We start from the raw sequence: 24,190 nt of genomic DNA, 5'->3' as shown, positions 1-24,190 counted from the left end.
TATTTATCTGTTTTTTCTAAAAAATATTATAAGGCTCCATTCATCATCATGTCTTTGTTTTTATTTGTTTTCCTATTTGATTTTTCTTGTAGAATACCTCTTGTTTAATACCAAATCTCTTGTATAATGCCAGATGCCTTGCATGATTTAACAATCGTTTTAAAGTTAGTTTTTTTTTTTAAATCTCTATTGTATATCCGTAACCTTTTAACTTTTTCCCTCTACGGATTTCTCCAGAACTGATCCTATCTTTTTCTGTAAAACAACTCGATAAAATGTAATGAGTTTATCGAACAACATCATTGACATAAAATACATGATTTCTGAATAAATACGATGTGATTGATGTGAATAAGTAATCAATAATATAGAATACAGCAAAGTATTGAATCCAGAACCATTTCATGAGTTCCCAGAAACCAGTTCGATACGAGAATTCCATTTCAGAAATTGACAAAAAGATAGAGAGAGATAGTGTGGGTGGTGGAGAGGGGGCAGACAGTAGAATACTTGATTTTCTGAAAATGAATATTGAATACAGAAGTCGTGCTCTTTTAATAATATACCCACCGTTCCATTTTCCACGAAATCGGTGACTCAGAGATTCTTCTCAATACAGAATGAATCTGATAGTGCTCCACATCTTGACGTCTTCTATCAATTACTCTGAATTTCTCTCTTGATTGAAAAGGAACCGATTGATCTACAGTAAGACGGGCGGTTGTTAGAATTTGAGATGTTGGAAATGAAGGAAGTTGAATGGTGTCCGTGAGTAATAGTTCTGACTGAAAATTAATATTTTTGATAGTTTTCTGATAAGGTAACTCACATCAATAATCGAATGATAATCCAGTTTCATTTTCAGAGAGAATGCATAGATTACTGTATTAATTGATAGATTTTGAGTGCTCATTTGGAATTGAATATTCAGATTTCGATTCGGTTTCTGGTAGAGAGCAGTCTGAAACAATGACTTTCTACAGTTTTCACTCCGAATCTTACATTTTCTGAATTTGAATCTGAGAAATGATGCAAAATCTGAGAAGTGGATAACTGATCGGGAGAAGCAGCTGAATTCAATACAGAGTACGAAGAAGAGATTATCGATCTGTCATGACCTGAAGAGTATCAATTTCTGAGCAGGGAACAACGAGATTTGACCTACCGAAAGCATAAACTATGAAGTCTCCAGTGACAGATACATCAGGAACTTCTCGAAATGTATTCGTCTTTTTCCAGAGACCCTGTCAAAATTCATTATTGAAACAGAAAAAAACCAAAATTTAAAACTTACATCCGTCAGAAAGATTATGAGAATTGGAAGAAAGTATCGGAATATATTGATCAATTTGATATAAAATGCAGCCCAACTGCATTCAGAAGACCGGTAGGTACGGTAGACTGGCTGGAATAACTGGATTGTTGCTAGGATAAATGATAAACAACAAACCTCTCTGAAAATCTCGATATGTGGCATTTCTCAGCTATTTTTCCAGTTTCAGAAATTGAGGAGCTGTGTGGATTACGGCCTAGAAAAGTAGATTTTATGGCAAGATTACTTTCTTCTCCACTCGAATCACTGACATTTCTATGGCTAGGCTTTATAAAATATATTTACATTACCGGTTAGACGTATATCATATACATTTAAATTACCTGAAAAACACAGATCCAAGTGATAATAACGAGTAAAAGTGAGAAATAGTGAACGACGTTTCGTTGAGCAATTGCTGGCGAAGAAGGCATCAAGAAAAGGGGAAAGGGAAGGTATGGAACGGATGAAATATTCAGTTTCCATGGTGATTTGGAAGAGAGAAAAAGAGAGAAAGGAGAGAAGCAGATGGTTGTATAAAGAGGAGGGAGAGGAGAAAATAAGAAAGGAATGAGATGAAATGATGAATGTCTTTTTGGTTCACGAAAATACGACAAAAACGAAAATAAGAAGGGAATCAGAAATACGAGGAAGAAAACGGAGGAGTGAGATGGGATGAAGAATGTCTCTTTGACTCATTATAAAATAATTCGAGGGTGTTCAAAAGGAAATGTTTTTCCTGGAAATGGAAACCATAAAAAAACGAGGACTAGAAGGAAATAAAGAGAAGAGAACCTTAACTTCAAATATAACTCTCCATAGAAATGTTAGTTTAATTTACTCAACGATTTATTTGTTTTCTTCAATTAGATCGCTACTGCAAAAAAACTAACAAATTCCTAAGTTTCGGTTGGCTTCAATTATATTACTGCTCCCAGAGTTTTGTTTCGGGTTCTTCATTACAGTTTAATTGTCAAGATTAGTATTTTTCAGGTTTGCAAAAATCCGGCTCGGTCCGCCGGGCCAGAAAAGTTACGGCTCGGATTTGAATTTCTGAGCCTGTTCACTACAACTTTTTCTTGGCAAAATTATATTTTCTGAAAACTTTTCCATACTTTTTCTCAAATTTGATTGATCAAATATATTCTTCAAAAACATTTGAAAGCTACAGCAAATCGTTCTTAAGAATTTTTTCCTAAAATAGGAAACTTGTCGAAAAAAAACTCTGAATTTTTCCACTACTTAACTTCCTTGCCAACCGGGCCGCCCCTCTTGCAAGTCTGCTATTTTCCGTACCTGACCAATTCGCCAACTGAAACGATAAACTGAAAAAAAAACCAATCTTGAAGAACAGTCATTTTCCACTATAGTTCAAATCAAATATGGAACCACCTGAACGCATTTTAAGATTCTGTGAAATAGACGATGGGGTTACCCGATTGGACCGAATAATCAGATTAATGTAGATTCTAAAACAAGTGAAACTTGGTGATTTCATCAAGAAATGATTCTTCAGAACAAAAAATGTTTTTTTTTGTATTTTCAGACATTCTCATAACTTCCTATCATTTCAGAAATGGTTTCCGCCAGAGTTGCTGAATAATGTGTGGAAAATTCGGAAGAAGAGGAGTGCAGGAAAATATAACAGCCTGAATTTGTATCAGAACTGCGGGGTTGGCTCCGGTTATAATTTTCTTGTCCAAATATCGGTGATCTCAACGACAAAACACAATTGTGCTCTACACTCATGTGATAGTTTCTCCTTCCAGTTTTTGAACAATTTCATGTTTTTTGGTGTTTTACCTAGACCTCCGGTTTTTTTCTATCGGGGATTTCTTAATGTGAAACTTCTTTATATGTAAATCGTTTTATCGGATTATCCACACAGTTCCATACATCAATTATAAACTCGCCAGCTTTAAAAAGAAGTTGACCGTGAACTTTCTCGAACTTTTCGAACTGAACTCGCATGTCACTATGCCTTCCGAATTCTCAATGTCGTGATGATGTATTCTCGTCAGTACAAGCTGCACAAGCTACGAGTACTTTCGAAGTAAGTTTTTCTTTTGAGTTTTGAGTAAAAATCTCTATAAATTTTCCGAGTCATACAGAATTCTCGTCATTTTCACTGTAAAAAAAAACCAAACACTAATACTCTTACTGTTCTTGGTCAGTGTATACAGTGCTGTTCATGCTGATTCAGGGAGATATGCTCGAGAGCTTCGAAACTCAACAGAATCTTCTGGAGGCCCTGAAGTATCGAATGTTGAATCTGACGATGATGGGGAAGAATTCAACAACCAAGCACAGCGTTACTAATTTCCCAATTAATAAAACAAGTGAAGTCAAAGGAAATCTGAAGAAGCACACACCAAGAAAGGAGAAGACAAAGGTCCATCACACTACACCCAAAATCCATCTTATTGGAAATCTCGATTCTGAAAAGACGAAGGGAAGAAGCCACTCCAACAGAACAATTACTAATAATCTTCACACTGTTTCATCCCGAAAACTAACTGGACAACATGAGAAGAAATTGGGTAAAACGATGATTCCAGAACAAATGGGAAGAGTGACTGAGAAAGTGAATGCAATTCTTCGTTCAACAAAAAACAATCGTAGTTTTAAAGAACGAAACTCTGGGAGAACTTCTATGAAATTAAATGCTTATTCAACGAAACACAAAGTCAAACCGAAAAGAAAACTGATGAGAAAGTTATCTTCCGGACCTGCTCTGACTGATGACGACGAGCGCACACTTGTAGATCAAACCTGTGAAATTGATTAAATTCAGATTGATGATTATACAAATATTATTTTTTCAGTTACCAATCTTCTCAAAAGTTACAAGAACTGCCAAACATCGCAGCAATCAAAAAAAGATATAGAAATATGCATTGATAATGCACAAAAAAAGGGAGAAAGGTTTCCATCATCATTGGAGTTTGCAACCAACTTAGTAGAAATTTGAAAACTGGTGGTGAGAAATCTCCATTGAATGTTGCTTACGGTTTGTTTTTTGACGATTGAAATCTGTACGCGCTGCAATCTGTAACATTCAGACGAAATCGCAAAGCAAGTTGGGGATTTTTGTGCTCTCGATGCGAAAAAAGAAGCGGAATGTAGAAAAGATGCAGTTGAAAGTATCAAGGGTTTAGCAAAAAGTTTGTTCTCTTTGGGTATATTCCTGATCATTTTCCTCATTTTACCGATGACTCTGCTATAAAAAAGTAACGTTTTCAAAAAGAGTACTTCGTATAATCATTGGTTTCAGACCGGAAGTAGCCACTGGAACCATCCAAAAGTTGAAGACAAAAACTGAAATGAATGCTGAAAAGGAGAAGGAAGTTGAGTTGAAACAGAAGGACGTAGTTGATGGATCCACTGGAAATTCGACGGATTCCATGGAAACGTCCACAACGTCTTCAAGTTCAACGACGACATCAACTACCACCACAACGACGACACCTTCAACTACAACTACAGAAGCTACAACTACCACAGAAGCCGTGACGACGACTACAGAACCCCCCACAACGACTGCAACGATAACTGTTGATGTGAAGACAAGGGATAGTAAAGAGGATGCGAGAAGGAGAGAACCGCCGTGAGTTTTTTTTGATTTTTGATTAAGAAACTCTGATTATCTGTAGTTCTGTAATGATTGATTAGTCATAGGCACAGTTCGTTTCAAGTTTTCTGTTTGTATAGCTGCTGAAATCTGTCGGTTTGCATCGTGGAGTAGGAAAATAAATAATTGAAGTAAAAGACAGATTTCGAGAAAAATAGATACCAAGAGAAACAAAAAATCTAAATGCATATTTTCAGATCCAGCCTTGCCATCGAATCCCCACCATATCCAGCCAACTGTCCATCCGATAGTCTCTTCCTGACTGAAAATGTTGCATCGGCAGAGGAAACAACGTCTTCATTTGTGAAAACATTTGCATCTTTTGGCGTTATAATTTACATTGTTTCGTATATATTGTGTTGTCTTCCATGTGGATTAAAACCAGATGTAAAAGTCAAAAAGTTGGAAACTGATTCAGTGGTTGGATTAGGAATGAGATTGAGAGTTTTAATTGCTGCCACACAGACTATCATTGGATTCGTGCAACGTGAGTATAATTATTGATGTAATCTGGAACGCAATTTACATCACTTTTCAGAATTGAAACACTTCCACTCATCTAATCAACCGACTGCTTTTTCCGAACACATCCTTGTCTGTGTATTTGTTATGGTGACATCGTTGATCATTGTTTTTGCGTAAGTTTGGTTTCCAGACAGAAGCGTTTTGTCTATATCCCTTTAAATGAAATAATTTCCAGTGGTCGCCGAATCGGAAGTATTGAAGCTGTTATTATCTCATTTCTGTTCACTGCAATCGGAGAACTAATCCTCCTTTTCGCATCGACTTCGCAGTTTGGAATGATTCTATCGATTTGTGGATTGTATTCTCTTTGGATTTCATTATTCTTAGTGGTTGAGGTGAGAGTATCAGTATTCAAAACATATTTATATCTCCGATTTCCAGATTTTCCTGTCAGTTCGTTCGACTGTTCAACTGGCCTATTTCCTGATAGCTTAGATCGTTGGTCGTGCATTTGCATGTCTCTTTGCTCTTGAACCAGTTTTCAATGGACTTGATCATATTTTCACGTTCATTCTAACTGTGTCAATTGGAATTCTATTATTCTATGCGATACGAATGCTTCAAAAATCAAAACGGCTGAAAGAGATTTTGGATAATTCTAGTGGTCCATTGACAACGGGAATCAGTAATTCTGCAGGTGGAGAATACATTTCCTTAACAGCTCAAGATGTTCTTGATGATGATGATCTGATTGATGAGGATGAGGTTTATACAGAAAAGACAAAATTTAATGGATTCATAAAACGAAATTTCAGATGGATCGTAGCTCAATGGATCTTGATTTCGAGCTGGAACAGCTCGGACTCGAACCAGTCGGAGCATCTTCATCATCTCGTGCATAATTATTTCAATTCTCCTTTGTTAATTTTATTTTCTGGGTTTAATTTCTTCGCTAGTGTCTTCAATTCTTCATTCTAACATCCTCGGTGCCTTTCATTGCTTTCTGGTTTCTCTTTATTATCAGCATGTCTACCCGTTTTTCTAATTTTCCTGTCTGAATATCGGTGATCTCAACGACAAAACACAATTGTGCTCTACTCTCATGTGATAGTTTCTCCTTCCAGTTTTTGAACAATTTCATGTTTTTTTGGTGTTTTACCTAGACCTCCGGTTTCTTCTATCGGGGATTTCTTAATGTGAAACTTCTTTATATGTAAAACGTTTTATCAGATCATCCACACAGTTCCACATATCAATTAAAAACTCGCCAACTCCAGGCGAGTTTTTTGCATTGTTGGAGAGCTTTCATAGAGTAAATGCTTACTAGGGAAGGATCCCGAGTCAAGATGGAGTTACATGTCAAGATATATATCACTTGAATCGAAATTTTGCGCTGATTTCAAATCTGTATTCCAATTTTGCTAAACGATCTCGTGAAAAAAGCTATTTGTGTTTTTGTGGCTTCTCAGTGCAAAAATGAGCATTTTCAAGACTCCCAAAATTAACGTTTCTCTCATTTTTTTCAATTTTTTTTGTTTTGTACGTATGACTACGGATGTAAAGATGGTTTTGGAATAGTTTGATTTCAGAATTTATTTTCAGAAAAATTTTTGTGACGTTTCTTAAATTTTCAAAAATGACGCATCTACAAAACATTTGTCTGAAAATTTTCTGAAGTTCCAGCACAAACAATACAATTTACATGATTGGAACTGCACGTACAACACAAAAAAAGATTGAAAAAAATGAGAAAAATGTTAATTTTGAGAGTCTTGAAAATGCTCATTTTTGCACTGAGAAGCCACAAAAACACAAATAGCTTTTTTCACGAGATCGTTTAGCAAAATTGGAATACAGATTTGAAATCAGCGCAAAATTTCGGTTCTAGTGATATCTATCTCAACCTGTAACTCCATCTTGACTCGGGATCCTTCCCTAGTTAGAGTAGATTCAAGTATTCTAGAGAGGTGAGAAAGGGGCAAGACATAACAGATGCATATTCAAAAATAGGGAGAACATAAGTTTTGAATAGGAATGAGTAAAAAGCAGGATTATTGGACTTCAAGGATTCTAGGATTTGAGCAGAGCAAAAACGGGCGAGAGATACAGATTTTCTAATGTGGGTGCGACTATTCCTCACGGACACTATCCAACTTCCTTCATTTCCAACATCTCACATTCAAACAACCGCCCGTCTTACTGTAGATCAATCGGTTCCGTTTCAATCAAGAGAGAAATTCAGAATAATTGATAGAAGACGTCACGATGTGGAGCACTATCAGATTCATTCTGTATTGAGAAGAATCTCTGAGTCACCGATTTCGTGGAAAATGGAAAGGTGCGTATATAATCAAAAGAGCACGACTTCTGTATTCAATAGTTTTTTTTCAGAAAATCAAGTATTCTACTGTCTGCCCCCTCTCCACCACCCACACTATCTCTCTCCATCTTTTTGTCAATTTCTGAAATGGAATTCACGACACGAACTGGTTTCTGGGAGCTCATGAAATGGTTCTGGATGCAATACTTTGCTGTATTCTATATTATTGACTATTTATTCACAAGTAATTAGAACAAAAAAAACAAATAAATCATTTAGGAAGTTCTGGAGTAGAAGTCGCTTCTTTATTTTTTAGTTTCCAGTCTTTTTACCCTTCCGTTGTTTTCCTTTTTTTTCTAATTTTGTGACCTTTGAGACTTCATTCTTCGAGTTTTCCTTAGAAATTGACTTCAAATTCGATACCGAGGACGTTTTCGAACTCTGCTTGGAAGTAGTTGGCTTCGGATTCGGGGTCGAAACTGTAGTCGAACTAGTCTTGGAATTCGTTTCCGTGCTTTTTTTAGGCTTCTTTTTCTTATTTGCGCTATTTTTCGGTGTTTTTTCCTTGTCATCCTCTACTTCGCTTCTGTCCTTCTCATCAACTTCTTTCGACTTTTTTTTCTTGAGGATGCGTCTCACTAAGTGACAAGGGCGTGTAAGAAGAGTCGCCAAAATAACAGCGAGAACCACGAGCAGAATGGACAAACTGATCACCCAACCGTTTCCACGGCCACCCTCTGAAGACTTATCGAAATCCTTGATTTCCCAAAAGTTCTTCGAACACTTCTCGCTTCGCCGATTTGAAACTCTCGAGATGTGCTCCAGCTGCATTAAATCTTTGAATCTGAAAATTGAACGATAATTGTTTTTGTTCATTTCGGGTCAGCTAACACTGACAACTGTAACTTACGATGCTGAATTTCCACTTGCTTCCTTTGATAAATTATCGTGGTCAAGCAACAACTCCTGGAAAAATTGTTTAAAAATAATATCTTGTCGTGGACATCTTACTTTTTTCCCGGTTAGGGTGGTCAAACCAGTAAAGTTGACCCTTTTTAAGACCTTATTGTTTCTGAAGGTGATTGCCGGACCATTCGGATTGGAAATCTCTTTAACGTGACTCAAATAGTTGAAGTTTTCGATGTTGGTTCCAAGTATCTCAAGACCAGCTTTCAGATGAGTGATCGATTTTACTTTCTTCCTTGTCAGGGATTCTGAAAATTCAAACATTCCAGACGGGTAAACTGGGGGAGAACTTCTGTTTTGGTCATTCTTCATCTTCTTAAAACATCAGATAAAAGAAGACACCAAAAAAAGGTCGTCCCATCAAGTTTGGAACGAAAAGCTGTAACCGCCACAAACTTACCGTCTATTACATCTTTGAAAATCAAAGGTTTCGATTCGATTATAGTGCATCCCTCATCCAATTGTTTAGTCTCGGTTCCAATGCATCGCTTTTCAGAGACAGCAACGACGTAGAAGGGAATGATTATGAGAAGAGTTAGAAGAAGATGAGCCATTTCAGTTGAAGCACATTTCATTTCGCGTAGAGTTAAACAGATGGAGAGTTAATCGGAATTGAAAAGGTTTTGAACCCTCAAACTGCTTGTTGTAATCTGTTTCGTCGACGAAAAGACAGCGAGTGACGTGGAACGTGTGGCAAGATGTGCGGCTCAAAGGCGAACACTTGTGAAAGTTCACGTGAAAAAGTAATTTATTTTAAGAACATTTTTCCAATGAGAAGAAATACGAAATTTAAATGGAGAACTGTCTAATCGAAACATAGAAACCCAAGTAAATGATAGTCTGAAAACCCAGCAGTACTGGCTGTACAAGTATAGCTTCTTCAGACTACCGTAATCCTACAGTCAAACCGATTCTGTGATTGATTGACTGCCGTTTTCATTTCACAAGGGAACCTCAAGGGGTCGCAAGTTTGGAATCGTCCAAATTGCTACCAGGTATTAAGGACAACTTGAATAGACATTTCCCAAATTTTTGTTTTGTGCTCGTCAATTGCCGCTGAGAAATACCGTCTCAAAGTTCCACCTCTGTAGTTAAGCCCTGTAAAAACTCGAAAATGGCTTGCAAAACAAGAGGTGAAGACGATTTTTCTCAGAGACAAGTGACGAGCACAAATCAAAAATTTGGGATATGGCTAATCAAGCTGTCCTTAATAATTTGTAACAATTTGAAGCGATTCCAAACTTGCGATCCCTTGAGGTTCCCTTGTCAGTGTAGGCTGAATATTGGATTATCCGAAACTTCCTCGGATACTGAAAATTAGGACTTTTCTTTTTAAACAGGAAATATTCATAGTTGGTAGGAGTTGTTGAGAACTTATATGTATTCCAATTGATTTTCCTGTTGTTCTCACATTCGGAAATAGCTTTCCTCTTCTTTCTTCAGCAGTTAATTCCAAGAAAGCTAAATGTTATGATAAAAAGGGCACGTGTCCATCGAAGGAATTTGATTTGACTCCTAAGACATCAATATCAGAACTGTGCGGAAGTAAAATTTTCAAAAAAGGAAGTCGGAAGAAGGAAGAAGGAATAACATTTTCAAAAAGGAAGACGGAAGAAGGAATAACATTTCAAAAAGGAAGAAGGAAAAAGGAAGAAGGAAGTGAAAAAATGCCCGGAAGAAGGAAGAAGGAAGTGAAAAAAGGGCAGAAGTCGGAAGTAATTTTTTCAAAACGGATGTCGAAATTTGTCAGCTTGTTTAGGAACATTTTAGTTGTATTTTTTATTGCAACCGGGTAATAAAAAACAAGGTGGCGATTCAAAAATGAGTATTTAAAATTTCAAATATATTACGAAAAAGACGTTGGAAGTAAAATTTCAAAAAAGGAAGACGGAAAAAGGAAGAAGGAACGAAAATTTTCGAAAAGGAACACAAAGAGGCTATCGAAATGTTCTATGAGAAAAAAGTTATTTTCATACTTGTCACGGGCCGGGCCGGGCCGAAATCAGGAAAAATCTCGGCCCGGCCCGGCCCGGCCCGGCCCGTGGCCCGGCCCGGCCCGCTCGGCCCGTTTTGAAACATTTTTTCAAAACATTTTGAGTTTTTGAACTTTTTTTGGAAATTTTTTGAAATTTTTTGAAAAAAGTATAGTTTTCGAATAAACATTTAAAATTGAATCAAAATGTGAATATGTAATGATAATTTAAGCATTTTTACTGTTTTTTTTCGAAAAATTTCAAAAAAAAATTGGTAAAAATGGGTACCCATTTTTGAATCCGGGCCGCCGGGCCGGGCCGGGCCAAGAGAAATTTCGGCCCGGCCCGATTTTTGACAAGTATGGTTATTTTTCTGTTTTGTTTTTGGGTAGTTCCACTTTGAATTTGTTATTCTATTGACAACAAAGCAATTTCCTCTTTGTAATATGGAGCAGAAGGCAAAGATGCATTCGAATTTTAAAGATTGCCAGATATAAATTTATCTAATCAGAGGAAAATGACTGTCAAAAAAAGAGATGAAATGTAGAAAAATGAGGGAAAATCTGTTTAAAAATACATTTTTCACCGTTCATGATTGAGCAGATATATGTATTAAAATACACTCTTACAAGTTCTGAATAACCCTTATTCTATTGAAATACAGTATTCCTTCTCTCATGGTTTCATTCATATTCTTCTCTGTCAGTGGTGTCAATATTGACGTCTTGAAATGTGGTTGACAAAACTATACTTGAATGAAACGAGCTTGGGATAAGAATCTCGAAGTCAGCTGAAGTTTTTTGTTTTCTTTTCAAGCGACGTTGATGTTGGACTTCTAGAACATCAATACAGAACTCTTCTAACAAGGGAACCCCAAGCGGTCACAAGTTTGGAATCGTTCCAAAAACCAGGTATTAAGGACAACTTGAATAGACATTTCCCAAATTTTTGTTTTGTGCTCGTCACTTGTCTCTGAGAAAAATCGTCTCAAAGTTTCATTTCTGTAGTTAGCCCAAAAAAAGCACGAGAATGGCTTGCAAAATCAGGGGTGAAGAAGGTTTTTCTCAGCGGGAAGTGACGAGCACAAAACAAAAATTTGGGATATAAGACAAGGCGAATTTGAAAATTTTATCTTTTAAACAAGCACTCCCATTTTTTTCAATTAATCTGTGGATTCCCAACCATTTCAAGGCGGTGATTGAAATTCAATAAATATGAGAATTATTGCTGAATTTCCACATGCTTTGAAGATTTTAAAGAGACCAAGAGTTTCGCGGGAATCAGATAAAAAAATCAGGTTAATGCTAAAACTCTAAAACCAGTCATCCCCAAAATAAAATTTTTTTTCCTATAAATTCTGACATTTTTCCTATAAATTCTGATATGCTAATAGTAAGAAAATCTGTGATAATTTCACATCTTTAGGGAGATAACCGCTACTTCTCCTTCAAAAGTTGAAATTTTCAAATTCGGCCTGTCTTATATGGTCCTTAATACCTGGTAGCAATTTGGAACGATTCCAAACTAGTGACCCCTTGGAGTTCCCTTGTAAAGTCGAGAGATTTCTCAAAAACTGAAAGTTAATAAAACAATGAAACAGATAGAAAGGAGTTGGTGCGGAAGGGAATTAAAGAAAGAGAGACCTGAAATAGTGAAGAGAATAAGCTATCAAAGTAAAATCTCAAAAGAGACCGGTCCCTCATTACACATGTATTTTTTCAGTAACGTCTTCTGTTCCTGCTTCTTTGAGATGTTCACGTCCAACTCTATTCTCCACTCTAATTAAAATAGAACTTCCATTTTGCCATCCTTCGAATCAGCTGTGTCTTCTTTGTCTCCTTCCCCTGCTGAACAAATTTCTAAAACTTTCAATGGCAATCTTCCCTCGATTTGAATCAAAATGTTTAACATTCGTTTCTCCATTCACTATCAATGTTCCAACCGTCGTTCCAATCACAATAAACCAGATTTGCAACGTGGAAAAAAAATATAATTTTTCACCAAATAAATAAACGTGATACCCTTGTCGACGTTGCATAGTCAAGGGAGGTTTCTAGAAATCCACGTCCGGGTTTCCACGTCCCTTCCGGTTAATCGCCGAGCATATTCAAAAAAGCATAGTTGTCAAGGCCCGGGCCGGCCCGGCAAGGCCCGGCAAGGCCCGAAGGCCCGGGCCGGGCCGGGCCGGGCCGGGCCGGGCCGGGCCGGGCCGGTAGAAAATTTTCAAGGCCCGGCCCGGCCCGAAGGCCCGGCTTCAAAAAATGACCCTTTTTTTCCCAATTTTTTTTTTCGAAATTTTTTCAATTTTTCATCGGAAATGTGACCATTTTTGACTATTTTTCAGAATTTCTTCTAATTCTGACTGATAGTCGAAAATTTGACTTTTTCGCGAAAAAATTCAAAAAAATTCAAAAAATTTGAAAAAATTTGAAAATTTGACTTTCGCGCCAATTTGCCCGGGCCTTCGGGCCGGGCCTTAAGCCCGGCCCGGCCCGGGCCGGCCCGGGCCGGGCCGGGCCGGGCCCTGATTTCGCCGACAAGGCCCGGCCCGGCCCGGCCCGGGCCGGGCCTTGACAACTATGCAAAAAAGAAGTCACATGATTCTGAAATTTTCACTAAAGCCATTTTCTTTTAACATTCACTTTTCTGTTTGTTTTTCAGAAGCTGTGTCTCGAAAAACGTGTCTGAACTCTCATAATTTTTCACTTTCATTGTTCATTTTAATATAAAACTATTATCGAACGAACGGAACCATCTTTGCAACATCAGTTTCGTTTGTTCTTGTAAAATGAAAGCCATTTTAACTTTCCTGTCTTGGCGAAGAATGAAACAGTAGACATCTCGGCAAAAATACGAAGCTTGAAATCTTTAATCTGATTTATGAGCAAATTTGAAATTATATTCGCATATTTATTGATTCATTCGACTATCGAAATTTCAGAAATACTAGGATTTCTCATCAAAAAATGAAAGAAATTTAGTAGCGCAACACACCGTTGTGTTTGCGGACTTTGACGTGTACCGTACTTTCCACGTGGTTTTCGTGTGGAATATGTGTATTCTGCAAGTTTTCGGCTGACCATTCTGTAGAGCAGTAGCTTATGTGTCTTCTACACTTGTGAAGGCTGAATTTTTCTACTTATCTAAACTAGTTTTTCCTTCATATTGCCGGTTTTGATTATTCGTATAATTTCCTTCTTGTAAAAATTATAATTCCGTTTTTATTTACAGCTCAATCCACAATGTACAAGCTTTTACTATTCTTGTTTTCATTAAATTTTATCAATGATGTTGATGCGAGAAAGAAAATATATGCACGAGATGTCAGAATTCCAATGCAATCGTCTGATGATGTTGATGCAAAATGGGTGAACTCGATGAAGACGGAAGGAAGTTCGGAAATAGTTGGTTATATAAATGAACACGCAAAAGCGGCAGGCCGTTACAAGATAACATTGCTTGTAGAAGATCCCGGATTGAATACTGAAAGTCTTATTTCGACAAATGAAGAAGAAGATTTCACAGAAGAACAAATTGCGCCACAAAGAATCAAGAGAAAGTCGTCTAAAGAACTATCTAATGGGCCATCTTTGACAGAGGCCGATGAGCAATTTCTTGTTGATAAAGCTGGTAAATCCTATTGCTAAAAATTCAATTTGTTTGAACACAATCTTTTGCAGAGAAAAGTCTGATCGAGGCCTACAAGGATTGTCAAACATCAAAGAAAACTGGAGCAGAGTTTGATGACTGCATTGATAAAGCACAGAAAATGACAGAACGTTCGTATTTTCATTTTGTTCCATTAAATATATACACTTTCAGAAGAAATCACCTCTTCTTTGAATAATGAACAGAAGTGTGGCGGAGCCGAGCTAGAAAAGTGCAAGGATAGAATTCAGAAAAGTTTGTTATCTTCGGGCATTTTATCGCGGTCTCAAAAAAGCCATTGATTGAGTGGAATTCCAAATAAATTGAGAATAAGCAAGGAATGATTAATGGTTCTAGAAAATCTAAATAGAAGAATCAGTTTTGAAGGCCTTGCGAAAATCGAGGGAATTGTGCACAGATGAATGTATTTTTGCCGCTTACTTTCCAATCCGTACCTGAATTCCCCGATTCAGAAGGACCCTACTGTTTGCTTGAAAAAAGCAAATACTACACCAAAAAGTTCCCTTTTAGGAACGTTTTGATTTATTTAATGTTTTCAGAGGCGGTTTCTACCATTCCGTTTTCAATTCCTGTCGAAAAATCGTACTCTGGAGTGATGGCAGCAAAATACGGAAACGTTAGGATTGGTATTGGACATTCCAATAGAGTGGAAATAGTAACTTTTTTTTTCAGGAATGATTCTTGCAAAACATTTTGATGGCTGCTACCACGGACAGAATAAGATTGCTCTACTTCTGAAATGTTTGAAAGAGGGCGAGCAAAAGTCCCCGATTAATGTTGCTTTCGGTTTGTTTAAATTCAGAAAGTAGTTTGTAATGATTAATTTGGATGTAGACAAAATTGCGGAGCAACTGGAAGAAAATTGTACGCGAGATGGGACTAGCGACTGTAGAAGCGGTTTAGTAAATTACGTCAACGTCTTGTTACACGGTTGGTTCTATCTTCATAATTTTCACAAAAACTCTATTTTACAGATTCCATCAAAGCTATCTTAGAAATCTACTGCAAGAACAAGGAGACGGATAACAAATGTTTGGAAAAAATTAAGAATATCCCTGCAGATTATTCGAAAGGTATCGATCAGACTCATTTATTTTTGATCAGATGAGCAACACTCATTATTCAGGATTCGATATATCGTCAAATCATCAGCCCATTTCACTAGAAGCCATCAAAACTACCGGCTACGGAGACATCGAATTGGGTAGAAAACTATTTATGCAAATTTGATTCACAATAATTTTTTTCAGGTAAAAAGCTCTCTGATGACGCTGCAAAATGCAAAAAAGAGAAAAGCAGTGTTACATTTATCGAGTGTTTGTCACAAGTGATAGAGAAGTCATCTACGAAAAGTTAGTGATACATCAGCCGACTTAGCGGTCGTCTTTTGCCGTGGTTATAGTTTTTCACCATTAAGAGTTTCGTCCCGAGTTCTACCTCATACATGATTGGAAAGTCTGAAATTTCAAAGAAAACTTTTCTTCGACCTAGGCGATAATTGAAAAACAATGTTGCGACCTAAATTCCTTAAGAAAACATTTTATATCTGAAAAAGTTTGCAACAAAAACTCGTATTTATGTTCTACCTTCATTCCTTTCCATGGCCATGGAATATTTCGATTTTCAGCTATTAAAATTGAATTTCTATTCCAGAATCAATTGCGGAAGGAGTGTCTAAAACCTGTAAAGGGAATGAAAAAGAAGACTTTTGTCGGCAAAATGGCAAAACAACTGTCGAAAAAACTTTGAAAGGTAATAATAGCATTCTCTTCAGAAAAATTGAAATCATTTCAATCATTTCCAGAAGCAGTTAATGCTCTTTTGACAAACTATTGCGGGAAAACGTATAAGAAAGAGCGATTGTATCAATCGTGCTTGATGACAAACATGGATCAGATTTCTAAAGGTTTGTTACTATCAGCATTCGAATTTTCAGTTAAAATTGAAGTGGTGTTTTTCCATACATTTGTTGCAGTGTCCATCATTGTGTCCAGTATTCAAAAACTGCTTGAAAACTTTTTGTTTTCCAAACTGAGACGATTGACTTTTCAGATGTTCAGCTTCCTGCTGCTGAAATCGACTTCGAACCAGAGCTGTCTTTAAAGCCAATTGTGACGGAAAAAAAGTATGGAGCAATTGCAATTGGTGAGAAAGTTGCATAGTTAAACCAGTAAATTTATTCTTGCTCGTGTTTCAGGTTCGATAATCGAAAAAAGTGCGGGAAGTTGTGTGGAAAACAACAAGAAACTGACAAAAATAGCTTTCTCAAGTTGTTTGGGAGACTCTAATACCGCTGCTTTAAAAGGGGCTATGGGTTTGTTTTAAAATAAAATTTCGGAGTTCGGAAATAAGTTTCAGAGGAAATTTCAAAACAACTGGCGAGTCATTGTGCAAAGAGTCCAAAATCAGAGCGAGAATGTAGAAACGAAGGGGAATCATCAGTTGAATTTTCACTTGAGCGTTCGTTTTGTTTCCAATTAAGTAACGTCGGTTCTTTTTCAGAAGCTATTAAATCGTTGATTCTGATGTTTTGCAAAGCTAATTCGCCTAAGTACCAATTTGATTATGATACTTGTATAGATGGCAGAATCTCGGTCTCCAAAACTATTGCTGCAGGTTAATTATCACGATGTTTCCAAGAATATTGTGAATTTATAGGTTTCGAAGTTCCTTTCAAGTTTCTTGATGAGGTTCCCCTCTCCGAAATAATTAAGGACGAGAATGGTCGAATTGAGATAGGTGAGAATGATTCTTCTACCGAAAATTTAGCTTAGTATTTCATTTCAGGCGCCACTCTGAAGAAAGAAGCTGATCTATGCAAAACCCCCAATCCTCAAACACGCGACCAGTATTTCAATTGCTTGAAAGGAAAACCTTTGCAAACCGCTTTGAGTTGGTGCAGACGTTAAAACTCAAGTTTTTATATATTTTTCAGTCGAATTAGCGGAGAAACTGGCTGCTCATTGTGGAAAAGGTGAAAGAACACATGTGAAAACGTGTCGGACCAACGGCAAAGCTGAAGTGGAAGCAAAGCTGAAAAGTGAGCTCGGTTTTTATTTTATTTTTTCAAGAATAATGGACTATAAAATAATCAAAGAAGACTTGAACATGCCCCTCACGAGGCAGTTTCAAGTAGAAAAGAGGAAAAATCTAGAGAAAATAGCAAAGAAAAATAACCGGGGGAAGGAAAAAAGAAAATTACTAAAACAGGGGCGAGCAAATTATATGGGGATGAAAGAAACTAGACAATGGAAGACAGGGACAGGGAAAAGGAAAAAAATACTGTTACATATGTAAAACTAGTAAGTGAGCAAGAAAGATTAGAACCGGGTGATTGAGTTATCGAGTAACATAATAAACTGGGAGGGGGAAAGAAAATAATTTACATTGTTGGTAATAGCATTCCAATATGGAATAGTAAAGGAGAAAAATCTGATAGGGGAGAGAGATAGATTAGAGCCATGGGTCTTCTAGGAGAGTCTGACAGTCTGACATAGGTGTTAAGGAAGGGGAAGTGAGATGTGCCAGCAATTTGTAAAGAAGAAACAATTGTGCTTTGAGTCTACGGTGTCTGATGGAGTGCATTGAGAGGAATTCCAAGCGATGCGAGTAGGAAGAAAAAGAGATGTTGCAACGCTAGAAAGTTTTTCTAGAGTATACTCTAAGGGTGGATTCCAGAAGTCTAGAGAGACGAGATGAGGGGGAAAAGCAGAAGATAACAGAACAATACTCAAGGATTGGAAGAACATTCGTTTTGAATAGGAATGCGTAGAAAGCAGGGTTGTTAGACTTGAAGGATTTTAAGATCTGGGAGGAACGAAGTCGGGCTAGAGCCACGGTTCGATTAATGTGAGCACGGAACTTGAGTCTATTGCTTCTAAAAGTATAAGTAATAAAATTCCAGATAGTATCGATGCCGTTTTGACCAACTTTTGTCGAGAAACCTTCCCAAAAGCACAAAACGAGTATAAGGAGTGTCTGAATTTCGATGGAGCTGTCTTGGAACCTCTATCAAAAAGTAGGTTGCTTGCAGAACTATTTCTGAGCAGCTGGAACTTGACAAAAATGTATATTGTTCGGTTTCAAAACGTTGCTGATGTCATTTTTCTTTTATGCTTTGTTCAATGCAAGTATCTTCAAGTTTTCAGTCGTCAACTTTCCTGCCACAATCTACGCTCCAATCGATATGCTCAAGTTCAAAACAAGTGACGATCACGGTGATATCAAAATAGGTACTGGTTGCGTAGTAAATTCGTTCATTCATGAAATACTATTTGTTTCAGGTGAAGTTCTCCAAAACTCCGTCAATTCATGCAAAGGAAAGACGGCACTCAAAGAGTATTTTGAATGCATAAAGGGAGCTGATGGAGCACAAACTTCTCCCTGGCTAGATGTTACTGGTTTGTTATTCATATTTAGAATCCTGCCTAATTGGTTCGAATGTTTGATTGTACTTATTTTACATATACCAGTTGGTGACAAATAGAGCACAATATTTGAAAATTGTTAACTGAGTTAGCATTTTCAGGCCAAATTTCAAAGGAACTAGCTGATCTGTGCGGGCAGAAACAAAAAATTAAAGACTGTAGAAACACTGGAAGAGTGGAAGTTAAGTCTGAACTGAAAGGTGCGTTAGACTCTTTTTCAATAAACATCTTTTATCTATTTTCAGAAGCAGTTGAAGCACTTCTATTAAATTTTTGTGGTCAAAATGCTGCCAGCAGTCAACAAGTTTACGATAGCTGCACATCGGATGGAGACTCTTTAGGGATTGCACTTGATAAAGGTTTGTTGGAAACATTTTCTCACTCTGAATACTGACAGAAGTCTTGTCGTACAAAAATATACAAGATTTTGTTTTCAGTTCTAACTATGCAAATAGTTACTATTGTTTTCATTTTTCAGTCATCGATCTTCCTATCAGTATACGTCAGGAGGTTTCTCTACCGTCGCTTGTAATTGCTAAATATGGTGACATCCGTATTGGTAGGAGTTGATTAATCTATACGATTTCGTGACTGAATTTTCAGGCGAAATTGTTCAAAACCAAGCAGAAACATGCAAGAACATGAAGACATTCGATGAAATCGTTGATTGTCTGAAAACGTCAAAAGGTTCTCAACCATCTCCTTCGAAATCTGCTAGAGGTTAGATATTACCTTTCAAATTATATCAAAATAGTTTTTTTTCAGATTCCGTTTCGGAAAAATTTGCTGATTTTGCTATAAAACATACGTTTGGAGACGGCGATTGGAAAAAAGGAGTAGCAGAAGTTCAGATGGAATTTGAAAGTGAAGAACACGTCCATTTACATAAAAACATGAATAAACATTACGTTTTCAGAGACTATTCAAGCTGTATTTTCAAACTTTTGTCGTGAAAATGTCAATTACGATCAAGACAATTACGTCGAATGTTTGGATGATGGATTGAAGCGTTCACAAGAAATGTCCCGAGGTTCGCTCTATTCTCGTTGATTGAACAATTTCAATCACAATAATTTCAAAGCATTTATTTCTTCTCAAAGTTTGCTTCATTACTTATTTCTTCCAGAGTTCTCTCCAATCGACCTCTTCTTACAATGTGGTTCTAAAACGACCATTGATGATTTCAATCAATGTATTGATGGTGCAAACAGTCACCGTCTCAGTTTATGGACTGTCGGGTGTGCTTCCATTCCCAGAAAGAAAGAATGCATCGATGAAGCTACAGAAAGTTCTCGCATAATAGCAAACGGTAAGAAGGAAATGCTCTGAGGTGTTAATAGTTGTTTTCAAACTATTTCAGTTGCAAAAATCGCAGCTAAACTCGTCAGTTGTGAAGACACGCAGTGTGTTCAGACAGAAAAGCAGAAGGTGACCGATTCATTTGCTAAAAACATTGAAAAATATTGTAAAGTGCCATGTAAAGATTCGGAAGCAAAAGTTGAAGCTGCAATGATCAGTGAGAATCAATGCCTTCTGATCAACAAAATAACAAACATCTTTCAGAGTTGTTACCGGATTGTTCGGCGTATCCAGAAAACTTAAAATGTCGAGGTGAGTTATGATTCTTTTTATTTTCAGATTTTAATTATTAATTCTCTAATGAACTTCTAATTTATTTCAGCCGGTTTCTCTCTCGCACTCAAAGAAGACGTAGGATGCCAGGTGAGGACATGTTTTGTCTAGAATGAGTTTGAATCTCAATTAGAATAGTTTTTCAAATACTCAGGAAGGGTAGCAAATGTCGCAAAATATTCTATAAAACTTGTATTTCGGTAAATATTTATATTGAACATTAGGGTATCAACTTTATTGTCATGTTATAATTAACAACTTTGTATGAGCGTTCTTTTCTATTTTCGATTTTCAATAATTTTGATTTTTATTCAAGAGTCTCCCGAAAGACTTCGAAGTTTGTGACGAGTTCTGTGGTGCAATGGAAAGAACAAAAGTCGACGATGGTTTCACACCATTGGAAATTTGTCTTATTGTTCTCAATTTTATTGCGTTTCTATGCCTTTGCTGCATCATCGGCTACAAGTGCAGGAAAACCCGGAAAAGTAAAAAGCCCGCAACTACAGTGATCAATTCTAATGAAACGAATTTGGAGACAGGTCAAGCAGTAGATGTCAAACTTACACCGGTGAGCTTTTTCTTAAACTAAAGCCTAATCTGTCAATACTAAATGGAGCAGTGCCAGATAAATGGAAAGAGTCGATACGGTTTCCGCTGAATAAGCAAGAAAATTCAGTTCATTTTAGGCCAATCAGTCTTATTTAGCTCTGTAGTTTTGTAGAAAAGATGTATCTTACGCAGAGTTTCTCATTATCTGGTTTCATCAAATTTCTGGAGTCCTGAGCAACATAGATTTAGGTCTGAACCTTGACTAGTCCAAAACTTTCGATTCAGTGCCTTTCGATCTTCTAATTAAATTTACTAGCATTGGTCTTAATGCATGTCTTTTGAACTGGCTCCACTCTTTTCTAACAGGGAGATACTTTATAGTCAAAGTTAATTCCTTTTATCGGAAGTTAGAACTATATCGTGTGAGATGCCTCAAGGTAGTGTTCTCTCGCCAGAGCTGTTTAGTATATATGTAAGTGACATAACTACTGTGCTACTAAGATCTGTAGCAGGTATGCAATTTTCCAAAGAAAAATCTCCAAAACACGAATGCTTCCTTCATAGTAATTTGATTAAGAGAAATGTTGCATGCCACATTTCTCTTAATCAAATTACATCCAGGATTTTTTGTTGATGAGGAGCTCACTTTCAACGAGCATTGGGGTCCGGAATACGTAGAGCAAAATGTGTATATTTTTTAAAAGTATTTAAGTCCTTTCATAGTAACAATATCCTACTTCTTACTATGTTCTTCAATATTTTTGTGCGTCCGATTGGAAAATGACATAGTCATAACTAATCCAGCGGACCCAAAGTAGACCATGCAGACCAACGCTTGCTGAGTTTCCAACTTCAATCTCTATCTTCTCCACGGACCGGATTAGACAAAACCTTCTTTAGTTAATTATTGATAGGTAAAATATATATTGGCTATAACAATTATTTTTAATTTTCTTCCAACAATACCAGGCGAGGCCACCCACCTTTACGGTTGGAAAACTCCCAGATGTGAAATAGGAGAACATTTTTTCACTCATCGCCTTCCCAGTAAAATACCGTAAAAACTGTATTATAAAGGCATGCCGTTATGTTTTTCAACTGCGTTCTAGAGAAATGTTGAGGTTTCAAAAACTCAAAAAAGTTAGCAGGAATACAGTTTCGGGAAGTTTTATTATTTTTAAATGATGAACTCGCAACGACTTTTCGAAATTATGAAGTGAATTTTTTAAAAAGAGTTATCCACAAAATGTCGGTCCTTTTTCATACACCGGATTCTCAGTGATTCTAAAGAAGTTTATTTTTAGGGCGTGGAAAAGAAAGAAGAGAAGATCGACGAGACAGGAGTTCAAGAAGCAAGAGTTCAAGAAGAAGGAGTTCAAGAAGAAGGAGTTCAAGATGGCACTCCAGCTCTCGGGAACAATCCGGAACTCGAAAGAATGCGTGACAAGCTTAAACAAACTCAAGACAATCTTAGATTATTGAGAACACACGCGAATAAGTGTGCAGAAGAACACAAGAAAGATCTCGCGAATAAGTTCACACCTATGGGACCGATTTACATTCCGTCGGAACCAGAGGTTGATTTCCTGTGTAAAATTTTTCAAACAATTAAAACATTAGGTCTACGATCTTAATATATGTTTTCCAGTCTTTCGTAAATACTGTAACTAAAGCACATGAGCTTCTATTTTTCAGAAAAATTACTGAGGGTGTGCTTCTAATAATGGTGATTCAATAACATTATTTATGTAGTCCTTTCGCTTTCACGAATAGAAAAATTTCGAACTATAGAATAGTGGAACCCAAACATTGAGTATTGCTTCTTTACAAAAGATTTCATGATCTCAATGGTTCATCGATTACATACATAGTTAGATATTTGAGACATTTTCTTCTATACATTAAAATCGTTCTATTCTTTCAGGTTCCGCCTCCAGCTGATATTCCCTCGTCCAACATTTCACTGACCAATGTAGCTTGGAAAGATTCATTAAACGAGTTATGGGAAGTTGGTTCCGATGTAGACGACATTGAGCTGGATCCAGACTTTGTCTTGAATCCAGATTCAGTCACTGAAGACGAAACTAGCCAAAAGAGTGGTAAATCTAAGAGTAGTTCAAAGAGTAAAAGCAAGGAAAGCAAGAATAGCAAGAAAAGCAAGAAAGTTCCATCGACTTCTGGTACTGGACCATCTATTCCTGGCCGTCTTTCTGTTTCGGCACCTGCTCTAATTGCTACCGCCGCTGAAAAACCGAACGCCTCTGAAACAAAGAAGGAACAGAGCAAGAGCAAGTCAAAATCTCGAGAATCTTCTGCTGAACCGAAAGAATCATCTGCATCATCATCTGTTCCACCGGAAAACGAACCGTCTACTTCGGGATTTCCTTCTGGTTCGGCGCCTGTTCCATCTGCTCCCGCCGGTGAAAAACCGAACGCCTCTGAAACAAAGAAGGAGCAGAACAAGAGCAAGGAATAGCAAGTTTTCCCTGCGCACTGGTGTCATCCGTTCCGTTCTTTTTCTTCATGTCGATTTTGAGAACATCATTTTGCTTTTCGGACATTTTGCTGCTTTTCGGACTTTCGGAGTAGTATTGATTTTTTAGTAATCTCTCATATTCTCTCCGTTTGAACAGCGTTTTCTCTACCAATCTGAACCTAGTAGTTTCATTTTATTCTATTAAAGTTCCTGTTTTCCATATTAAGTCCGTAATCTCCTATAGACGCTCCCTCAACTTTGTTTTAAAAAATGGCTCCGGGACGTTTCGCAGCCGAGACATTTCGCAGCCATGAGCTCCACGGCCTCAATTCTCCCGTTTTTTCAGTGTAAATTTGACTGTTTCAGATAATTTATTGCTAGAGAAGTCATTAAGACCATTTTTTGTAGTTTTGATAAAAGGGACCACGAGAAATTTCGTCCAAAAAACCAAAAAAAAAGTTTGTTTAAAAACAGCTGAAAATTGTTTTTCTTGTGTAGAACTAGACGTACAACCAAAAAGTTAAAAGGTGCAGAAAATGTCAAAAACCGCTACTTCTACGAGGAAAAACAGTTTTGAGCTGTTTTCAACAAAACTTTTTTTTGGTTTTTTGGACGAAATTTCTCGTGGTCCCTTTTATCAAAACTACAAAAAATGGTCTTAATGACTTCTCCAACAACAAATTATCTGAAAAAGTCAAATTATCACTGAGAAAACGAGAGAATTGATGCCGTGGAGCTCATGGCTGCGAAATGTCTCCCCAAAAAAATCC

General features: G+C 37.0%; 5 protein-coding genes across 5 annotated transcripts; 3 read left to right on the top strand and 2 right to left on the bottom strand.

The window, feature by feature from the left end:
• Positions 1-286: 286 nt before the first annotated feature.
• On the bottom strand, positions 287-1,477 carry GCK72_015148 (uncharacterized protein; the record flags this gene model as incomplete). Its single annotated transcript, XM_053730662.1, has 6 exons — positions 287-518; positions 571-785; positions 830-882; positions 1,166-1,244; positions 1,295-1,405; positions 1,451-1,477. 6 exons carry the CDS (start codon positions 1,475-1,477, stop codon positions 287-289), a joined length of 717 nt encoding a protein of 238 aa, XP_053585434.1.
• A 1,804-nt stretch (positions 1,478-3,281) lies between these two features.
• GCK72_015147 (uncharacterized protein) lies at positions 3,282-6,310 on the top strand (the record flags this gene model as incomplete). Its single annotated transcript, XM_053730661.1, has 9 exons — positions 3,282-3,365; positions 3,516-4,086; positions 4,138-4,237; positions 4,587-4,919; positions 5,141-5,430; positions 5,482-5,581; positions 5,644-5,803; positions 5,904-6,173; positions 6,224-6,310. The coding sequence occupies 9 exons, from the start codon at positions 3,282-3,284 to the stop codon at positions 6,308-6,310; spliced, it is 1,995 nt and encodes a 664-aa protein (XP_053585433.1).
• Positions 6,311-7,525: 1,215 nt separating this feature from the next.
• GCK72_015146 (uncharacterized protein) lies at positions 7,526-7,980 on the top strand (the record flags this gene model as incomplete). Its single annotated transcript, XM_053730660.1, has 2 exons — positions 7,526-7,746; positions 7,800-7,980. The coding sequence occupies 2 exons, from the start codon at positions 7,526-7,528 to the stop codon at positions 7,978-7,980; spliced, it is 402 nt and encodes a 133-aa protein (XP_053585432.1).
• Positions 7,981-8,040: 60 nt separating this feature from the next.
• Positions 8,041-9,269, bottom strand: GCK72_015145 (uncharacterized protein; the record flags this gene model as incomplete). The annotated part of the gene is made up of 4 exons (XM_003094556.2): positions 8,041-8,572; positions 8,639-8,694; positions 8,740-8,942; positions 9,095-9,269. 4 exons carry the CDS (start codon positions 9,267-9,269, stop codon positions 8,041-8,043), a joined length of 966 nt encoding a protein of 321 aa, XP_003094604.2.
• A 4,733-nt stretch (positions 9,270-14,002) lies between these two features.
• Positions 14,003-23,420, top strand: GCK72_015144 (uncharacterized protein; the record flags this gene model as incomplete). The annotated part of the gene is made up of 34 exons (XM_053730659.1): positions 14,003-14,297; positions 14,348-14,446; positions 14,490-14,570; positions 14,876-14,962; positions 15,009-15,122; positions 15,171-15,266; positions 15,311-15,409; positions 15,463-15,540; positions 15,587-15,688; positions 15,990-16,088; positions 16,141-16,242; positions 16,389-16,481; positions 16,534-16,650; positions 16,695-16,796; positions 16,839-16,952; positions 16,995-17,075; positions 17,124-17,228; positions 17,272-17,376; positions 18,241-18,354; positions 18,485-18,568; positions 18,620-18,736; positions 18,865-18,963; positions 19,009-19,122; positions 19,242-19,322; positions 19,367-19,483; positions 19,529-19,627; positions 19,680-19,793; positions 19,890-20,072; positions 20,124-20,279; positions 20,327-20,374; positions 20,445-20,485; positions 20,712-20,963; positions 22,249-22,521; positions 22,869-23,420. 34 exons carry the CDS (start codon positions 14,003-14,005, stop codon positions 23,418-23,420), a joined length of 4,413 nt encoding a protein of 1,470 aa, XP_053585431.1.
• Positions 23,421-24,190: the final 770 nt, after the last annotated feature.

The sequence above is a fragment of the Caenorhabditis remanei genome, chromosome IV (assembly GCF_010183535.1).
Source record: "Caenorhabditis remanei strain PX506 chromosome IV, whole genome shotgun sequence".
NCBI lineage: Eukaryota > Metazoa > Nematoda > Chromadorea > Rhabditida > Rhabditidae > Caenorhabditis > Caenorhabditis remanei.
Note: the sequence above shows the minus strand (reverse complement) of the source record. Positions and strands in the feature narration are given on the sequence as shown.